Consider the following 15,697-nt stretch of genomic DNA (forward strand, 5'->3'; position numbering starts at 1 on the left):
CTTTATCATTCTGGGGTCGCCACAGCAGAATGAACAATATATAATCATGTTATTTTATACAATTATTATAAAATTAAAAATTGTGAGTTGCATTGCTACATTTTTAAACAAAAGCAAACAAAAAATTACACATTATGATTATAGGTTATGTTCAAGGATGTCGTTTTTAAAATCGTAAATTGAATTTCACTAAAATAAAAAATTGGTCATTTAAATAATAATAATAAATAATAATAAAAATAATACATATATATACAATTAAAAGCTTATTAAATAAATCATACAACCAACAACTTTTAATTATATTTATACAATATTTTATTGTAAAAAATGATGAGAAAAACTGACAAAATATGTCAGTTCTGTTTATATGTATGCCATTCTTAACAAGTATCGACTCTGCTCTTATTTTATAAGATTTCATCGACTTAAGATCAACATAAGAAACTGATTCGCTACACATTCTCTCCTAAATGCTGATCTCAGATCTGTTTTATTACTGTGAGCGAGTTCTGCGTCTTCTTGTTCCGGCGGCCAATAAGGCGCGAAGTAATCAAGCGGGGGAGCCTTTCCATTACGCCGAGGTCACTGTAAGTTTAAAAACGCTTTATACAGCAATAATATTATAAACTTCATGATATCAATAATGTCTATCGAGCGTAACATTACGTTCATTAAACTTTGCTATCAAACAACTTATTCTCGGTGTTTGTTTGCAGCGTCGGCTACACGTGGAATTTCTGTCCTTTCAAACTTGAGCAGGAGTTTCATAAGCTGAAAAACAATGGCAGAAAAACCGATATGGGAGCAAATCGGCAGTGGATTTGTCCAGCATTATTATCATCAGTTTGATACAGACCGCGTGAAGCTCGCCGACTTGTATGTAAGTGGATAATTGTCAATTAAACTGTCAGTAAACACCGTGAACCGAGTTTTTGTTCTATTAATAATAAGGGTTTGTTTGTCGTCAATGTGCTTTATCCGGGTTTTATCACTTGTAACTGATTATAATATTGGCTTTTTTCTTCTGAAGACTGACGCTTCCTGTTTGACGTGGGAGGGTGAAGGATTTCAAGGGAAGAATGCCATCATGACCAAACTAAATGTAAGTTGGCTTATTTCACACCAGTTATAACTGCCGTGTTCAAAAATTGTCTGAAGTTTAATTGGATCCCATTGGGATTTTGCATATTTGCAGAGCCTCCCTTTTCAGACCATTCAACACAGCATCACAGCTCAGGATCATCATCCAACACCAGACAACTGCGTCATGAGTATGGTCATGGGCCAGCTCAAAGTAAGATATTATGATAGATTGCGTATTTTATATGAGTAATTTAGTGGAAAGGGCCCGTTTAGAATTTTTTAAAGCCATGTCTTATGCGGACTTCACATCAGGACTGGGCGATATGTAGGGACAGAATCTCCTGACATTTTTTGCTATTTCTGCTGAGAATTTTGTTTAAAAAATCTGCAGGTTTATGCAGAATGATTTTAGGAGTATCGTAACAAAAAACTTTATTCATGAAATAAAATTTTTTTTTTTAACTTTAATGTTAATATGCAAATCCAATTGAATCCACTTATTTGGTAAACAAAAGCAAGTCTCTCATGTAATATATCTACTTAAATACAGAAATTATTACTTTACAAACTGTATTGTAAATAAATCATGAACATTTTCATATTACTATTATTATACAACAATAATTATAGTAATATTAATAAAAAAACTGAATAAATATAAATTTACACAGGTAAATGCATAGACTCAATGATGGGCTAAAAATCTTCGAAATTCTGTGCTGTCAGATTTCATGTGGACCTAGGGGTATGGTAAAAATGCAATATCAAGCATTCTTTTCCATAACGAACGATAATATATGTTTTGATATAAATTGCTTAAAGTTTTAAAAAATACTCCGACAGTCAAATAATTCTCAGGAGCTGGAAATCAGAAGACGCCTCTTACCTTCAATATTGGGCAGTGGAACTTGCTAGAGTGGCTGCATTTGAAAAATGTCTTATAAGTAGGCCCACGCGGAATCTGCACACACAGAAATCCACAGATTTTTTTGCTAATGATTTTTTTTTTTTTTTACTTTTTATGTTTCTTTAGTTTTAAATAAATATCAGTAATAATATTGACTATTATGGAAATGTTTTAATGATTTATTTACAATACAGTTAAGTAACATGTTCTGTCGTTTAGTAGAGATATTATGAGATATTATATGAAAGACTTGCTTAGTTTATGAAATAAGTGGATATAATTGGATTCGCATTGTAAACATTTAATTAAATAAATAACTTGATTATTTATTAAGTTAAAAACATATTTTTTATTTCATATATTAAGTTTTTAGTCACAATATTCCAATGATCATTCGACATAGATTTTTTTGAAAAATTCTGTGGAGAAATAGCAAAAAATGTCTGCAGATTTTGTCTGGCCCTACTTATAAGCAAATGGACAAGTTAAACCTATACTATAAAAAAATGGTACAAGTACTTAACCTGTTTGGAAATGGAACAGTAATAAATGTATAAGAAATACCGATTGTGACAGTGTAAATGGGATATGTTATTGACTGAATTTACCTATTCATTTTATTTGTATTTCATTTTAATTTTCTCCTTATTGTATAAAGATGAAGGCTTTAATGTTATTTAATGATAGCCAAGTGGGTACATTAAAGTTGTTGTTAGGGATTAGTTTTTGTTGGGTTAGTTAATAGGGTAAAATGTTGATTCAGTATCCCATTCTGAAATTTGCCTGAGAATCAATAAAACTGTTAATCACAAAAAAACATCCCAAAAATGACTGAAGCCACAAAAATTTGAAGATTCATTAAAATAAAATTTGAAAATATTATTTATTAACAAAAACAGGCTTTCCCAGGGATAGGTTGCGGCTGGAAGGGCATCCGTTGCGTAAAAACTTGCTGGATAAGTTGGCGGTTCATTACGCTGTGGCGACCCTGGATTAATAAAGGGACTAAGTCGACAAGAAAATGAATGACTGAATAAACAAAAACAGATGACATGATTTTTGCAGTTTCCACATGTCTATGATATACTTATGATTTTACAATATAAAATATTATATTCTGAATAACTGTTATTTACAGCATATAAACAAACAAATTTTTATTGCATTTAAAAAAAATAGTTTTAAGATAAATTAAAATTGTAAACTGTTTTCCCCAATCTGCAACAAACTGCAAATGTGTTGTTTTTCACTAACTAACTTTTTAGATTATAATATTATAGATTATAACTTTTTAGATTATATATGCTGAGAAAGGTTTGATTAATATGTGAAGTTTTGTAATATTTTATAAATGCTTATTTTTGGATATCTTTTTCTAGGAAGGCATTTGCTGACAACTTAAACCTGACCTATTCTCTCTCTCTCTTTCTCTACATATTTTAGTTTGAAAGAAAATAAATCAACAATGTCTTTAATGACATTTTAAACCTGATAGTATTCAGTCAGTCAAAATTCTTGCTGTTAGTTTACGTGGAGCAGTGAGTCAGTGTGTTTTTCACTTCTGCTGCTCGACAGTTGAGAGGTGAGGCAGCTCTTCCCTGTAATTCACCTTCCCTCATGAGGAGCGCATGCTCTGTTTGGAGTTTATAATGTCTGGATCAGCTTGAATGGCTGTATGAGAGTACACAAAATTAAATCGCTCAGGTGGTCATGGTGACAAATCTGGAAAAAGTGGCACTTTAATACACTGAAGAACATCCACAGCTAAACGATACTGGTTGACACAGCATAACCTAATATCAGCTCTTATTTTTGGCCAAAAAATTTCAGCAGCTGAAAATTCAGTGCATCTCTAATATCAATACAATTATTGATTTTTGTTGTAGCAAAGTTCTGCTATGTGATTGGCTGCTAGATAGGGCTGTGCAATTTAATCGAATCGCGATTTGAAATGCGATTAGCTAATCGCAAGAGGCTATATATATATATATATATATATATATATATATATATATATATATATATATATATATATATATATATATATATATATTACTAGAGCAAATGTGTGACTACCGTCCGTGTGTGACAGTCTTACTAGAAAATTGAGTAAACAAATCGAACTAAGTGGAATGCCCACAATAAAACAAACAAGACAAGTGGGTTGATGGTGAAAGATTTGTTTAATTTCTGAATATTTAAAAACTAATTTTGAATAAAAGTTGGAGTAAATTAATCTTTTCACGTCTTTTTTTAAACTTAGACTCAATGCATTTTAGCTGTAAAAGGCTTCAATCCAGAACAAACAAAATCCTAATATCTGTAAAAAAATAAAATAAAAAATCACAATTATATATTTACCCCAAATTGCACAGCCCTACTGTTAAATTAATATTGAGTAAACATATCCAGAGCTTATCATAGTTATCAATATAAATCGTATCGTGACTTAATATGATTTTTTCAACCCAACCCTTCACGTTGTCAGACATTTCTTACTTCTGAAGTTGTATGTTTGTGTTTTTTTTTTTTTTTTGCGCGATTAAAGAATCAACAATCGCTGAGCTCTCCAAGATCATTTTTGCTTTTTATTGGTGAAATAGGGTATATGCCCACAGACATTTAATTTCAGTTAGCCAGCTATATGGCTTCCGGTTAACTTCCATTCTATCCATGTTTTTAAAATATGGAAATTAATTTTACTTTTTGATTGGAATTGGGTTTCTCATATAGCCTAGTGTTTTGATGATCGATTTGTTGTTTTTTAATTTTTACTATTATTATTATTATTTTATTATTTACATTTTTACAATCAATTAAATGTTGACTATTACGCTTTATAGAATGTACATTTAAGTAAAATGTAAATGTGACCGTGTGAACAACATTTATATTAATACATTATATTTATATTAATTCTGATATTAGTATTTTCTTTATAATATATTATGACTGTTATTTTTAATAAAATAATTTGACAACTCTTATTTATGATGATTCTAATGCTGTTCACACCAGACGCGTAACGCGCGGATAAATTGCGCTATTCGTGCGTAAATAGCCGCGTGAACATTTGAGTTTACTCGCTTCATTCGCGCGTCAAACCACACTTCTTTAGCGTGTCAAATTCACTTCAGAACAGACGCGAATTCGTGTGATGGGCAGGGCTTCTGTCTGCCTGAAGACTCTAGGTTCATAGCTACAGTAAATGGCTAACATGGATTTTATGAAGACAATAACAGTGTTTATGTGCTTTATGAAGACTGAAAAACAGCGTTGATACGTTTAGGGTCGTGTCTGAGTCCACTACATCCTTTCAGAGGTGCATCCAGCTCTGTGAGCTCATAAACTCCTCCAGAAACTTAACCTGGATGACGGAGGCTTTCAGCGGTGCTTCTGACTGAGCCAAGCCGAGTTTGATGAACTGTTGAAGGCTGGAGGATTTCCCTCGGGACACCGATAACAGGTTCTACGTCAAAATCACGCCCCCACAAGAGCAAGCTTCTGATTGATTAACGCGGCGCGAATGTACGCTAAAATTCAGATTTTCGAACTCAAGAGATTCGTGTGGAACGCTCGTTAAGCGCGTCAAACGCGCAAAACGCTCCATTCGCCCTGCGCCATTCGCGCAAGTTGCATCATTCGCGCCGAGCCTTTCACGTGTATCGTGCCGCAGCATGTCTATTCGCGTGTTTGCATTGACTTAACATGTAAATCACTCGCGCTTGATGCGCGTTCTGCGTCTGGTGTGAACACAGCATAACGGCATTTAAAGAAACCAGTGATAAGCAGGCTGTAAAACAAAATAAAAATGAATATTGATATTGTATTTGTTTTGATTTTACAGGCTGATCAGGACCAAGTTATGGGCTTCCAGCAAGTCTTCTTGTTGAAGAATTTGGATAACAAATGGGTCTGCACCAATGACATGTTCCGATTAGCTCTTCATAATTTTGGAGCATAATATGAAATATTATGTTCATGCAACTTTTGTATCTGGAGTGCGGGGTCATGGTTCACATTCCAAACTGTTTTCATCCAATTTTTCCAAGGATCTTGAAGGTTTCTGATCATCTCCAGATAAGAAAAGGACATGTTAAAAACTGATTATAGTAATCAAATTTTGTATGTTGTGGCATGCACTGGTTGACAATAACTTCAGTTTGGTAATAAATCTGTTCAACCCATCTGTCAGTGCATACATATGTTTTGTTATTTTAGGGAATATGTTGATTTGAATATGTTGATGATGATCTTCTACATAATAATAAGATATATTGCTTTATTGACAAAGGCCATGAGGTGATAAACTGTCAGGGGAAAACATGATCCAACTAGATTGTAGTCATTCTGCATATTATACCTCAAATATAATTTTACGTGAAGATTAAAAATGAGCACAATTGGCAGTGACAGATACACACTGAGTCATCTAAAACAAACAGCTCTGGTCCTGAATCACGATATGGCAATGAAGTTGTAATTTCAAAGGAAGAAACCAAAAATAATGTTTATATGAATGTTTTGCATAACAAGACTTAGTCCAACAATTTCCATGTGAAACAATTCCATATCAAAATAATTAAAAGACAATAAATAGCTATTTTTTTTTTTTTAGAATTGCTGTCTCTTTCTGTCCAAGATGCAATTTGTTTGTTTTATTTGCAAAGTATATTGGAGGACACTGCAAATTTTTTTTAGGCCTAGGTTTTTCTTCTTGTTATAGTACAGTATTTATTTTCAAATTTATTACCTTACACGAATTTTATTTAGGTTTATTTTTACCTCTAAAATTAGATCATTTTTATATTAATTTTAATATATATATATATATATATATATATATATATATATATATATATATATATATATATATATATATGCTCCCTTGCTGCCCCCTGGGGTTCTCCGGAGCCCAGTTTCGAAACCCCTTGAATAATGCATGTTTACATTGCGCTAAGGGGTCAATTTGTTATGATTATTTCAATGGTTAAGCAATTATCGTCACTAAAGTTTGTTTTGTAACATCAAAACAAGACACTTCAAGTGCTAACATTTCTGCATCAGACATTATTAAATGTTACTTAATAAAACATGCACTGTGAGATTACTGTAACTTTTATTCATGAGGTGACACTTATTGTATTTTAATGACATTGTCAATTATTATGAAAATTTGGGTCCACAAATTAATATTTATTCAAGTACTTGTGATTTTATAAATTTATCTTTTTTGAAATTAATTCTTAAGCATTACATAGTGAGTGAGTTAAATGTCATAAATAAATCGCAAAATTGCGAATTTCGAAAATTTAATTTTCTAAAAAAATATATTTTTTTCAGTTTTCATCACGTTTGACATGCCAGCCTCTACATCACTCCGCTCAAATTGTAAAAAAAAAATCAATCTATAAACAAACCTAATAAATAGATGCGTTAATTGCGTCAATACTAAAATTCGTTAATAATTGTGCGATGCATGTTACGATGATCATAATTATTATTTAAAATGTTATCGAATCTAGTAAAATCCCACTTAAAACTTGCAAACGTGACTTAAATTTTTTTTAAATTACATTTTCGAACAAAAAAAGCGACTATCGTGTTGATCAAACCGTTCATTAAGACTAAAAAAAACTTCCAATGTTATGTCTGATGGAACTGTTGGTCATGACATAAAATCAAAAATGGATCATCAGAAATTTCATGCACCGTAAATGCCAAGCAATTTTTTTATATGCCTTAGCTAGTATTATTACTTGCTGGTCACCCATTGGATGAAGACTAGTGGTGTGAGATGACTTCAGCAACAAGACCCCTCCCATCTTGTGCAGTTGCTCAGCAACCAGCTCATTGTTCAAGGTGCCATCTAGTGGCTCTACATGTGAATTACAAGAAACCGCGCCCTCTAGTGGCCAGACCTCTTGAATGAAAATGCCTTATCATGATGAATACATGAAACATAGAAAGTAACCACAACCTGACTAAGTCTCAACTTAAAAGTTGATTATGCTTCCCCACGTGGTTACAACTGAGAACCAGCAGAAGTCATACAAAAGAAAGTTTTGGCATGTCAAGCCTGCTTAAATCCGATTGGTCAGGCTCGCAGTATGATAATTACCCTCTTGACGTCACTTCCCAGTTGTTCAATGCGCCATTTTCTCGACTCTAAACGGCAAGCACAATAAATGGGTCCTACTTCCAAATTTTAATAAATACAATTAATAGCTGATTTCCATAACTGAGAGCACAGACTTCTTGTTGGAACATCCTTACATCGTCTCATCATCCTAACTCGTCGGTTCTGGCAGACACGCGGATTGGTGAAAGTAGGTAAATCTCCCTGGGTCGGTGTGTGGCGCCGAAAAAAGCTAATGTCCTCACAATTAGATAGCGGCGAGAACATTAGCTTTTTCGTTCAGTTGTCGCGCGGTCGGTGTGATCAGGAAGTAGAACGAAGTGCATTAGCCGAGTGCTCTGAAGAGGTTACTTCATGACATCACTGCGCTATTTGGAATCTTGCTTTCTAGAAGGGAGTCTTTTTTCCTGCAATGTGAAATCGCTCTTGTCGGTTTTTTTCTATCGATGCGGCGCTCTTGGAATATTATTTTCGCCCGGCTATAGAGTTACACTGGACGCTATTGTTTGGAAATTTCCGTGTGCTTTTGGCGGCGGGGTTTTATACGTTTGGGCAGCGGTCGCAGTTAATGCTTGCAATAAATAAATAATTACAGCTCGAATTGGATATGCTTTTGGGCACATTTAGATCATGGAAGTGCAGTCATTTGCAGTTAGGATTAGTTTATTTTAATCGATGCAGAATCGAAATTTGTCATTTTTATCCTGCATTTGTGCCCAATATCTGACATGTAGCACAAAATGATTTTTCCACATGTTCGGTAATACAAAGCTGTTCTCGGTATGCAATAATTAGCTAACGTTAGCCTTGCTATTGAATTCACCAGATTGTGTTGAAAGCGCTACACATTCAACAGGCAGAGATGATGAATATATGTGGTCAAAAATATATATATATAAATAAATAAAACAAACACTTAATGTTTCTTTACCTTTCATCACTAGCATGCACATTTTTATAATGCTAGGATCTCATGTTTGTTTTTGAGCAATGGAGATGGGATGTTAAATCAGCCTCATAAGTCAAAAGTGAAAACAAGCATCGTATTTATAATTGTATAAGAGTTGAACTTCGAGGGAAAATGTCCCTAAGATCTGTTTAATTTTATTTTTGTGACAGACTTATATACTTGAAATTAAAACATGCTTATCTGTTCCTGAATTATGCAAGCTGAATGCATACTTAGGGATAAGGCTAATAATAGATATGCTTTTATCTATATATTTCAATGTATCATATTATATGCACATTATGCTATTATACTGTTACACTTACCACAGCTAATTATGATACTATAATGGGGTTACATATATTGTACATATATACATTTATTTGCTTGGAATACATTTTAAAAACTTTGAAAACGTCTGCGCATGTGCTTGACCCTGCATTCATATAGATGCACAGATTGCAATCTGTGCATGTGTTTAAATTAGTTTACTTATGTATAATAATGAGAAAGATTACATTAATTGAAATAAGTTCACCAAAAAAAAAATCAAATAACTTTTTATTGTACGTGTACTATGAGGAGTGAAAAGCTTAAGTGCTGGCTCCAGACAGTGCAAAATACAACATATTCCCAAAAAACAAAAACAATATACAATTAGCAGTGTTGACAGTAATGCATTTAAGACAATGAATAGGTGTACAGATAGTCTGACTGTTGATGGAAAATTGTTGTAGGCAATATTGTTTTAAGTAACGATTGGTTAAAGTGTAGTGCATGCTATGTCTTGAAAATACTACCTATTTACTCATCTTTGAGAAGTTCCTGACCTTTGAGTTTCACTATTATGCTGAACGCAAAATAATTTATTTTGAAGAAAGCTGAAAATCTGTAAGCTTTGACTTCCAAAGTAAAAAAAAAGCACATGTCATAGAAGTCAATGATTTTCAGCATTCTTCAGTATGTATTCCTTTGTGTTATGTATTCCTCCTGCTAAAGCAGGTTTTTAACAAGTGAAGATGACAGTGAATTTGTCACGTGAAATGATTTTCCAGGTTGGAATAAACTGTCCTATTTTTTTTCTTTCTTTCTTGAGTATCCTAATTATTAGCAAAAGCAATTCAGGCTTTGTTCACACATGCCCATTCACCTGATTTATTTATTTAAATCTGGACTGAATGTACACACTGTTATGCACTGATTGTATTTTGATCCTCACTGTACACTGCAATCGTTCAGGATCTTGTATATATATCCATGCTGGTTTCTATAGAAATTGTATATAGGTTGGTGTCAGCTTTGTGCTCTACAGACACACACAGTGACAAGCAGTAAACCACTGCAGGTTAGTTGAGCTGATAGTGGCATATCCCTACCAACATTCAAAACTACTTCATTTTTCTTTACAATAATCTTGGTCGAACAGTACAAATGGTTTCCATTTATAGTGTCTTGTTTTTATATAAATAGTTTCCAGGCTAAAATGTCTTTCCAAAATGTATTTATTTAGTTAGTTTATGAATGGTTGTGTGTTTAGACCTAGCTAGCTAGCAATTCCAAATAGTTAAAAACAACCTGAGCAAACAGAGTAGAAAATTGGTTTACATTTTTTTTGTGTAATAATATTATAATACTACGGAGTATTTATTGTAGTACTGTATAATTAGGCTAGATGATTTTAATAATCGTCTATAGATAATTATAAGATTCACAGAATAATGAAATATAATGACATATAAATCTCTTTCAGGTGTTGCACCATGTACCAGTTTCCAGTAAAAGGTTTGGAGAAGATCCGCAGAACAAGGCGAAAAGTAAAAAATATTCTTGGAGAATTTGGACTTGAAGCATGTCTTAATCTGGGCCAAGTATGTTTTCTTTTAGTAATGCAGATGCATTCACATATGAATGACAAATCTAATTTCAATGTGAAACAAAATACTGAAATTTACACACATCTCCCCATTTTGTTTATCAGGAACTCCAGGAATATTACCCAGGAGACAATATTTTTGATGCTACAGACTGGTGCAATTTGTCAGATGGGTTTGATGGCCGATGGAGAAAGAAGGTAAATTATAAATTTCGTAAATGAACTTTGTTTTTACAAAGCAATACATTTAAATATTAAACATCTCTAAATGTTGTGTTCAAACTGGCTGAAATTCTAAGCAAGAATTTTCCATCCTCAGTGGGAATATCGGACACAAGGATTGTGCTGCACTTTGTGTAATTTCTCCACAAGGTCTTGGCATACATACAAAACCCATGTTCAGCGCTACCACGATGAAGAAGAGCACATGTGCAAGCTTGCAGCCTGTGCTTCCTGCCCGTTTATAGCCCACCCCAGATTGGTCTGCAAGCATCTCAAGTTGTTCCACAATGAAGATACAAAGTCAGAAACATCTGCAGCCCCACAGCTGCCTCCAAGAGCTGTGAATGGCACCACATTTCAGTGCCGAAGATGTCATATACAAGATACTCTTTTGTACAGCGTGAAAAAGCATGTTCTTCTATATCACTACACTTCCACATTAAATAAATATGCTGGTCAAAGAACGGAGCAGGAACTTGTGGCCCTAGGAGACCGGTCTCAGAAGTTCTACTGCAAAAAGTGTTACATATCGGCGGAGTCATCCGAACACTTGCTGTACCATCTTCTGACCTCAGATAAGCACAAGGAACTGGATGTGCATATCAGATCTTTAATTTTTGAAACCGATAATAAGAAACAGTTCCCAGCACTTGCACCAAAAGCACAAGGGCCTTCTCCTGTCATGATGATGAAAGATCAGCCAGCCGCGACTGCCACATTGGCCGCTGGTGGAATTACAGGAGTGGAAAATGGTGGTTCTGCAGTCATTGCTACTCCTGGAACCAGCCAGGCATTTCTTCCAACTCAAGCTTCTGCTCTTGTTCAGCTTGCTAGTGCTGAAGCAAAGGGTTTACTGAGGCCTGGAGTCCCAATGGGTTTTCAGAACACCCAAATGCCCAGACCTGCTCTACCTCCTCCTCCTAACAGCATTCCTCCAAACCAGATGCCTGTCAGAGTAGGCCTACCTAACCAGGCACAACTACAACCAGTTTCACGCCAAATTGTCCTACCACCAGGTGTTCGGCTTAACGTACCTGGTGTTAGGCCACCAACTCCTCAGTCCTTTTCTGCTAATCCAAGGCTTCCTCTAAATCAGCCACCCTCTGGAGGAACCATGCTAACTTCTCAATCTCTTTTGAGCCACTTGATCCCCACTGGCAACAAAGTCGACGGCTTGCCCACCTACACACTTGCACCTTTGCAGGTCCTGTCAGTCCAGGCAAATAACTCCCAAGGAGTCAGCAAACCACAATTGCCTCCATCCCAGAACAATCCAGCTGCTCAGCAAAACAAACAAAGCAGCGGCTTATCGACCCCCAAGCAAACCAAGAAGTGGATCACATGCCCTATTTGTAATGAACTCTTCCCATCTGATATCTACGAGTCCCATCCAGAGGTTCACAAAGAGGCAGCTAAATTGCCCAAGGTTGGCCTTGCTGCTCGTGCTCCATTTTTGAAAAAGATGCCAGACAAGACGGTGAAATGCCTGACATGCAAGATCCTGATTTCGGAAAAGGGTGTCTTTGAGCACCTGCTTCATGGCATGAACTGCTTGTTTTGTTCAGGGCTCTTCTACTCCATCAAGCAACTTGTCGACCATATCCAGATAGAACATAATGTGTCCCGAAAGAGCAACTGTGATTTCATGAGGCGTGAATACAGACTGTATACTGATGATTCAGGGAATCTGCTTTTCCCTTACTTCGATATCAGGACCACAGCTCCTAAACTTATAATGGGTGAAAAGGAGCTCAATCTTGCATTGGTCACAAGCTCCCTCGATTTGATTTTTGTGAAGATGTTGCCCAACAATCCTCAGGGTGTTAACCAGCAGTACACCCCATGCAAGATGCCTACACCCAAGCCTGACAGTACAGAGTGCCCCTTCTGCTCGGAGAAGCTTCTGAACAAAGAATGCTACCACATGCACCTCAAAGAGAAGCATTTCATTGTGCCCACTCTGCATGCTATACTTAAAACCCCATCCTACAGATGCCTCTACTGTGGTGGTGTGTACACTGGAAAAACCACCACCAAGGCCATCATTGTCCACTTGGCTAAATGCCGCAGTGCACCGAAGAGTGTCAGAGAGAGCGATAAACTGACTTTAGGATTGGCTGTTACTCCTAAAGCAAACCGAGCACATGGTTCATACCCGGCTCATCCAAGACAGATCACAGGTCCAACCCCAACTTCCGCTCAAGCTTCTGTTCCTTCCACTCAGCCACCAGAATCAGAAGCAGAGATGCAGAGTAAGATGCGCCTGGAAATAGCCTTCAGAGAAGCAATGGAGGCGAATAGAAAAGAGCGCGAGGAACGATTGGCAAGAAAGAGAAAACTTGAGCGAGATAGGCTGGCTGGTCTGACCCTCCCCTCACCTGATATAGTAGTCGATCCTTCTGTAAAATTAGCATTGGATCCTGCCGGAATGGAGTTACGTACTTTTGAAGATCGACGAGAGTTTGTCAATAAGTATTTCAACACCCAGCCTTACCCTCTCAAGAAGGAGATTATTGCCCTGAGTGCCCGTTTACTGCTTAACAAAACTGACGTTGCATGCCAGATTAGCTCAAAGCGCACCAGATGCATGAAGAACATACAGAAGATGAAGGCTGTGGTACTTCTAGGCTTCAACATGACAGAGGTCATGAAACTGAAGCATGACCTTCTCATCCCAGAGATTGAACCAGAGAAGGTGGCCACAATGGCAGATACAGATATGGAGGTTGACCAGGAGTAGCTTTACAGCACTAATCAAGACAAAAAAATGACTTGCAATGCAAGTTTTACTAAGAGACTGAATTAGTATGTGTTCCTTGAAACAATGCAAAATATGTTCCATTTTCACCGAAACTAGTGTTAAACTGTTAACCAAGTCGAAGATTTAAGCAGGTAAAAATGCATTGAATTTTGCTGCTGTTTATAATCTTGTGAATACTTAGGTTTTGTTTCATGTTATTCATTTTAAAGTATACATGCATTGTTTTTCCACTGATGTATCACTTCAAGTAGGTCCATTTAAAAATAGCTGTTTGTAGCCCATTTATAGTTGTAGGGTTGAATATGTTTGTGATTTATACTTTTCATATATGCCAAACCTCATAAACTATTTTTGTCATATTTTCTTTATATATTTGTTTGAATTTAAGAGTTTATAAACTTAACTGTTTCCACTTTTCTTTTAGACCTTGTATCCTACTGTTAATTCACTTTATTGTCAAATTTCATTTATATCTTGCTTGCCTTATACTTTTATAAATATGTTATTCCTATTATTGTTTCAAACTGATTTTGTTTCTTTTTTGCCAAAAATGTTTCATATAATATGCTTATATAAGTGACATCTTCTCAGCTGATGCATTTTAAAATATGAAGCTTTGGAGAGGAGTTTGACTTGCAGTTCATTTCAATTGTATAATAATTGTAAGCATCATGATATTACGACTCTTGGTTTTCCATTCAATTTCCCCCTGTTCAGTATTTAGTATGGTAAACAACAACATCTAAACTTACATATTGAGCTGTGTAAATAAATTAGAGCATATATCCGTCCAAGTGTACTTCTTTTAATTGTATGTTTGTGTAGTGATGGTTACTTGTTATTACCTAAAGCATATTATTGGAGGACAAAATGTACAAGTTAACCAATTTATTGTTTATTTAAACTATAAATTACATTACACAAATGAGGAAAATAAAATAATTGTGATCATATTATTCGAAGATGTCCTAAGATGTTTATCAGCTTACATGTTCATGTTCTGTGTGATCAGCTTAAACTTTCTTGACTTCGACTGATGCTGCGGTCACACTGGATTTTCTCTCCATAGACTTCCATTCATATGCACGCGAATGCGCCGGACTAAAAACGTAAGCTCCTGCATCAAGTTTACAGTTCGCTGCATTAAGAAGTTCAAGCTTGGTGAACTCTGACTTGCGAAATCGCATCACTTGACTGCGTGAGATCAATCGAAGATCGCAACATGATCTCTCTGGACAGAAATTGAAAAATATGGACCAATCGCTCGCTTTTTGCATTGCCGTACTACAGAATTTCACAAGCTCAAACTCTAGTGTGACCACAGCTTAATGCTTTAAAACTTGTTATATTAAAGATTAAGTACATATAACGATAAATACTTTTTTGTTACTATCAATAGTTACTAATTGTATCTTTCTATTTAATTAGAAAGTACACAAATAGGGGAAAAATTATATTTTATTTGAAGATGTTTTATGTTTGTTTTTTTTACCTTGTTTTCATATTGTGATTATCCGTTTAAGAGTTTGTTTTGATAAATGCTTAAAAAGACTGGATATATTTGAATAAATACATAGGTAGTTAAAGGTCTTAATAGATATTCAAATATCTTAACGTGTTTATTGTAAACTACCCATTTGTTTAAAGTAAAAATGTTGTGGTCAGATGTAATCTGAAAAAAAAAACCACACTTTAAATCTCGTAAATCTCTGTAATTACCGGATGAGTTTGAATGAAATATTTCCTGCCTGCTGATACAT

At 35.1% G+C, this 15,697-nt stretch overlaps 2 protein-coding genes across 4 annotated transcripts; both read left to right on the forward strand.

The window, feature by feature from the left end:
• The first annotated feature begins 439 nt into the window (after positions 1-439).
• Positions 440-6,192, forward strand: nutf2l (nuclear transport factor 2, like). Its single transcript, NM_001003598.2, has 5 exons — positions 440-590; positions 720-883; positions 1,034-1,105; positions 1,199-1,297; positions 5,841-6,192. Exons 2-5 carry the CDS (start codon positions 785-787, stop codon positions 5,955-5,957), a joined length of 387 nt encoding a protein of 128 aa, NP_001003598.1. The 5' UTR covers positions 440-590; positions 720-784; the 3' UTR covers positions 5,958-6,192.
• Positions 6,193-8,141: 1,949 nt separating this feature from the next.
• adnp2b (ADNP homeobox 2b) lies at positions 8,142-14,728 on the forward strand. Of its 3 annotated transcripts, none has more exon segments than NM_001080013.1 (4): positions 8,142-8,322; positions 10,832-10,949; positions 11,060-11,152; positions 11,274-14,500. In NM_001080013.1, coding segments are annotated over 3 exon segments (2,844 nt in total). In that variant the 5' UTR covers positions 8,142-8,322; positions 10,832-10,841; the 3' UTR covers positions 13,917-14,500.
• Positions 14,729-15,697: the final 969 nt, after the last annotated feature.

Source organism: Danio rerio, chromosome 19 (genome assembly GCF_052040795.2).
Source record: "Danio rerio strain M-AB ecotype USA chromosome 19, GRCz13ab, whole genome shotgun sequence".
Taxonomy (NCBI): Eukaryota; Metazoa; Chordata; class Actinopteri; order Cypriniformes; family Danionidae; genus Danio; species Danio rerio.

Coding starts and splice junctions, on each gene's coding strand:
- nutf2l (NM_001003598.2), top strand. CDS start 785: ATGGCAGAAAAACCGATATGGGAGCAAATCGGCAGTGGATTTGTCCAG. Junction 1,106..1,198: donor CCATCATGACCAAACTAAAT/GTAAGTTGGCTT, acceptor GCATATTTGCAG/AGCCTCCCTTTTCAGACCAT. Junction 1,298..5,840: donor TGGTCATGGGCCAGCTCAAA/GTAAGATATTAT, acceptor TTGATTTTACAG/GCTGATCAGGACCAAGTTAT.
- adnp2b (XM_087294724.1), top strand. CDS start 10,842: ATGTACCAGTTTCCAGTAAAAGGTTTGGAGAAGATCCGCAGAACAAGG. Junction 10,950..11,059: donor CATGTCTTAATCTGGGCCAA/GTATGTTTTCTT, acceptor TTTGTTTATCAG/GAACTCCAGGAATATTACCC. Junction 11,153..11,273: donor ATGGCCGATGGAGAAAGAAG/GTAAATTATAAA, acceptor TTCCATCCTCAG/TGGGAATATCGGACACAAGG.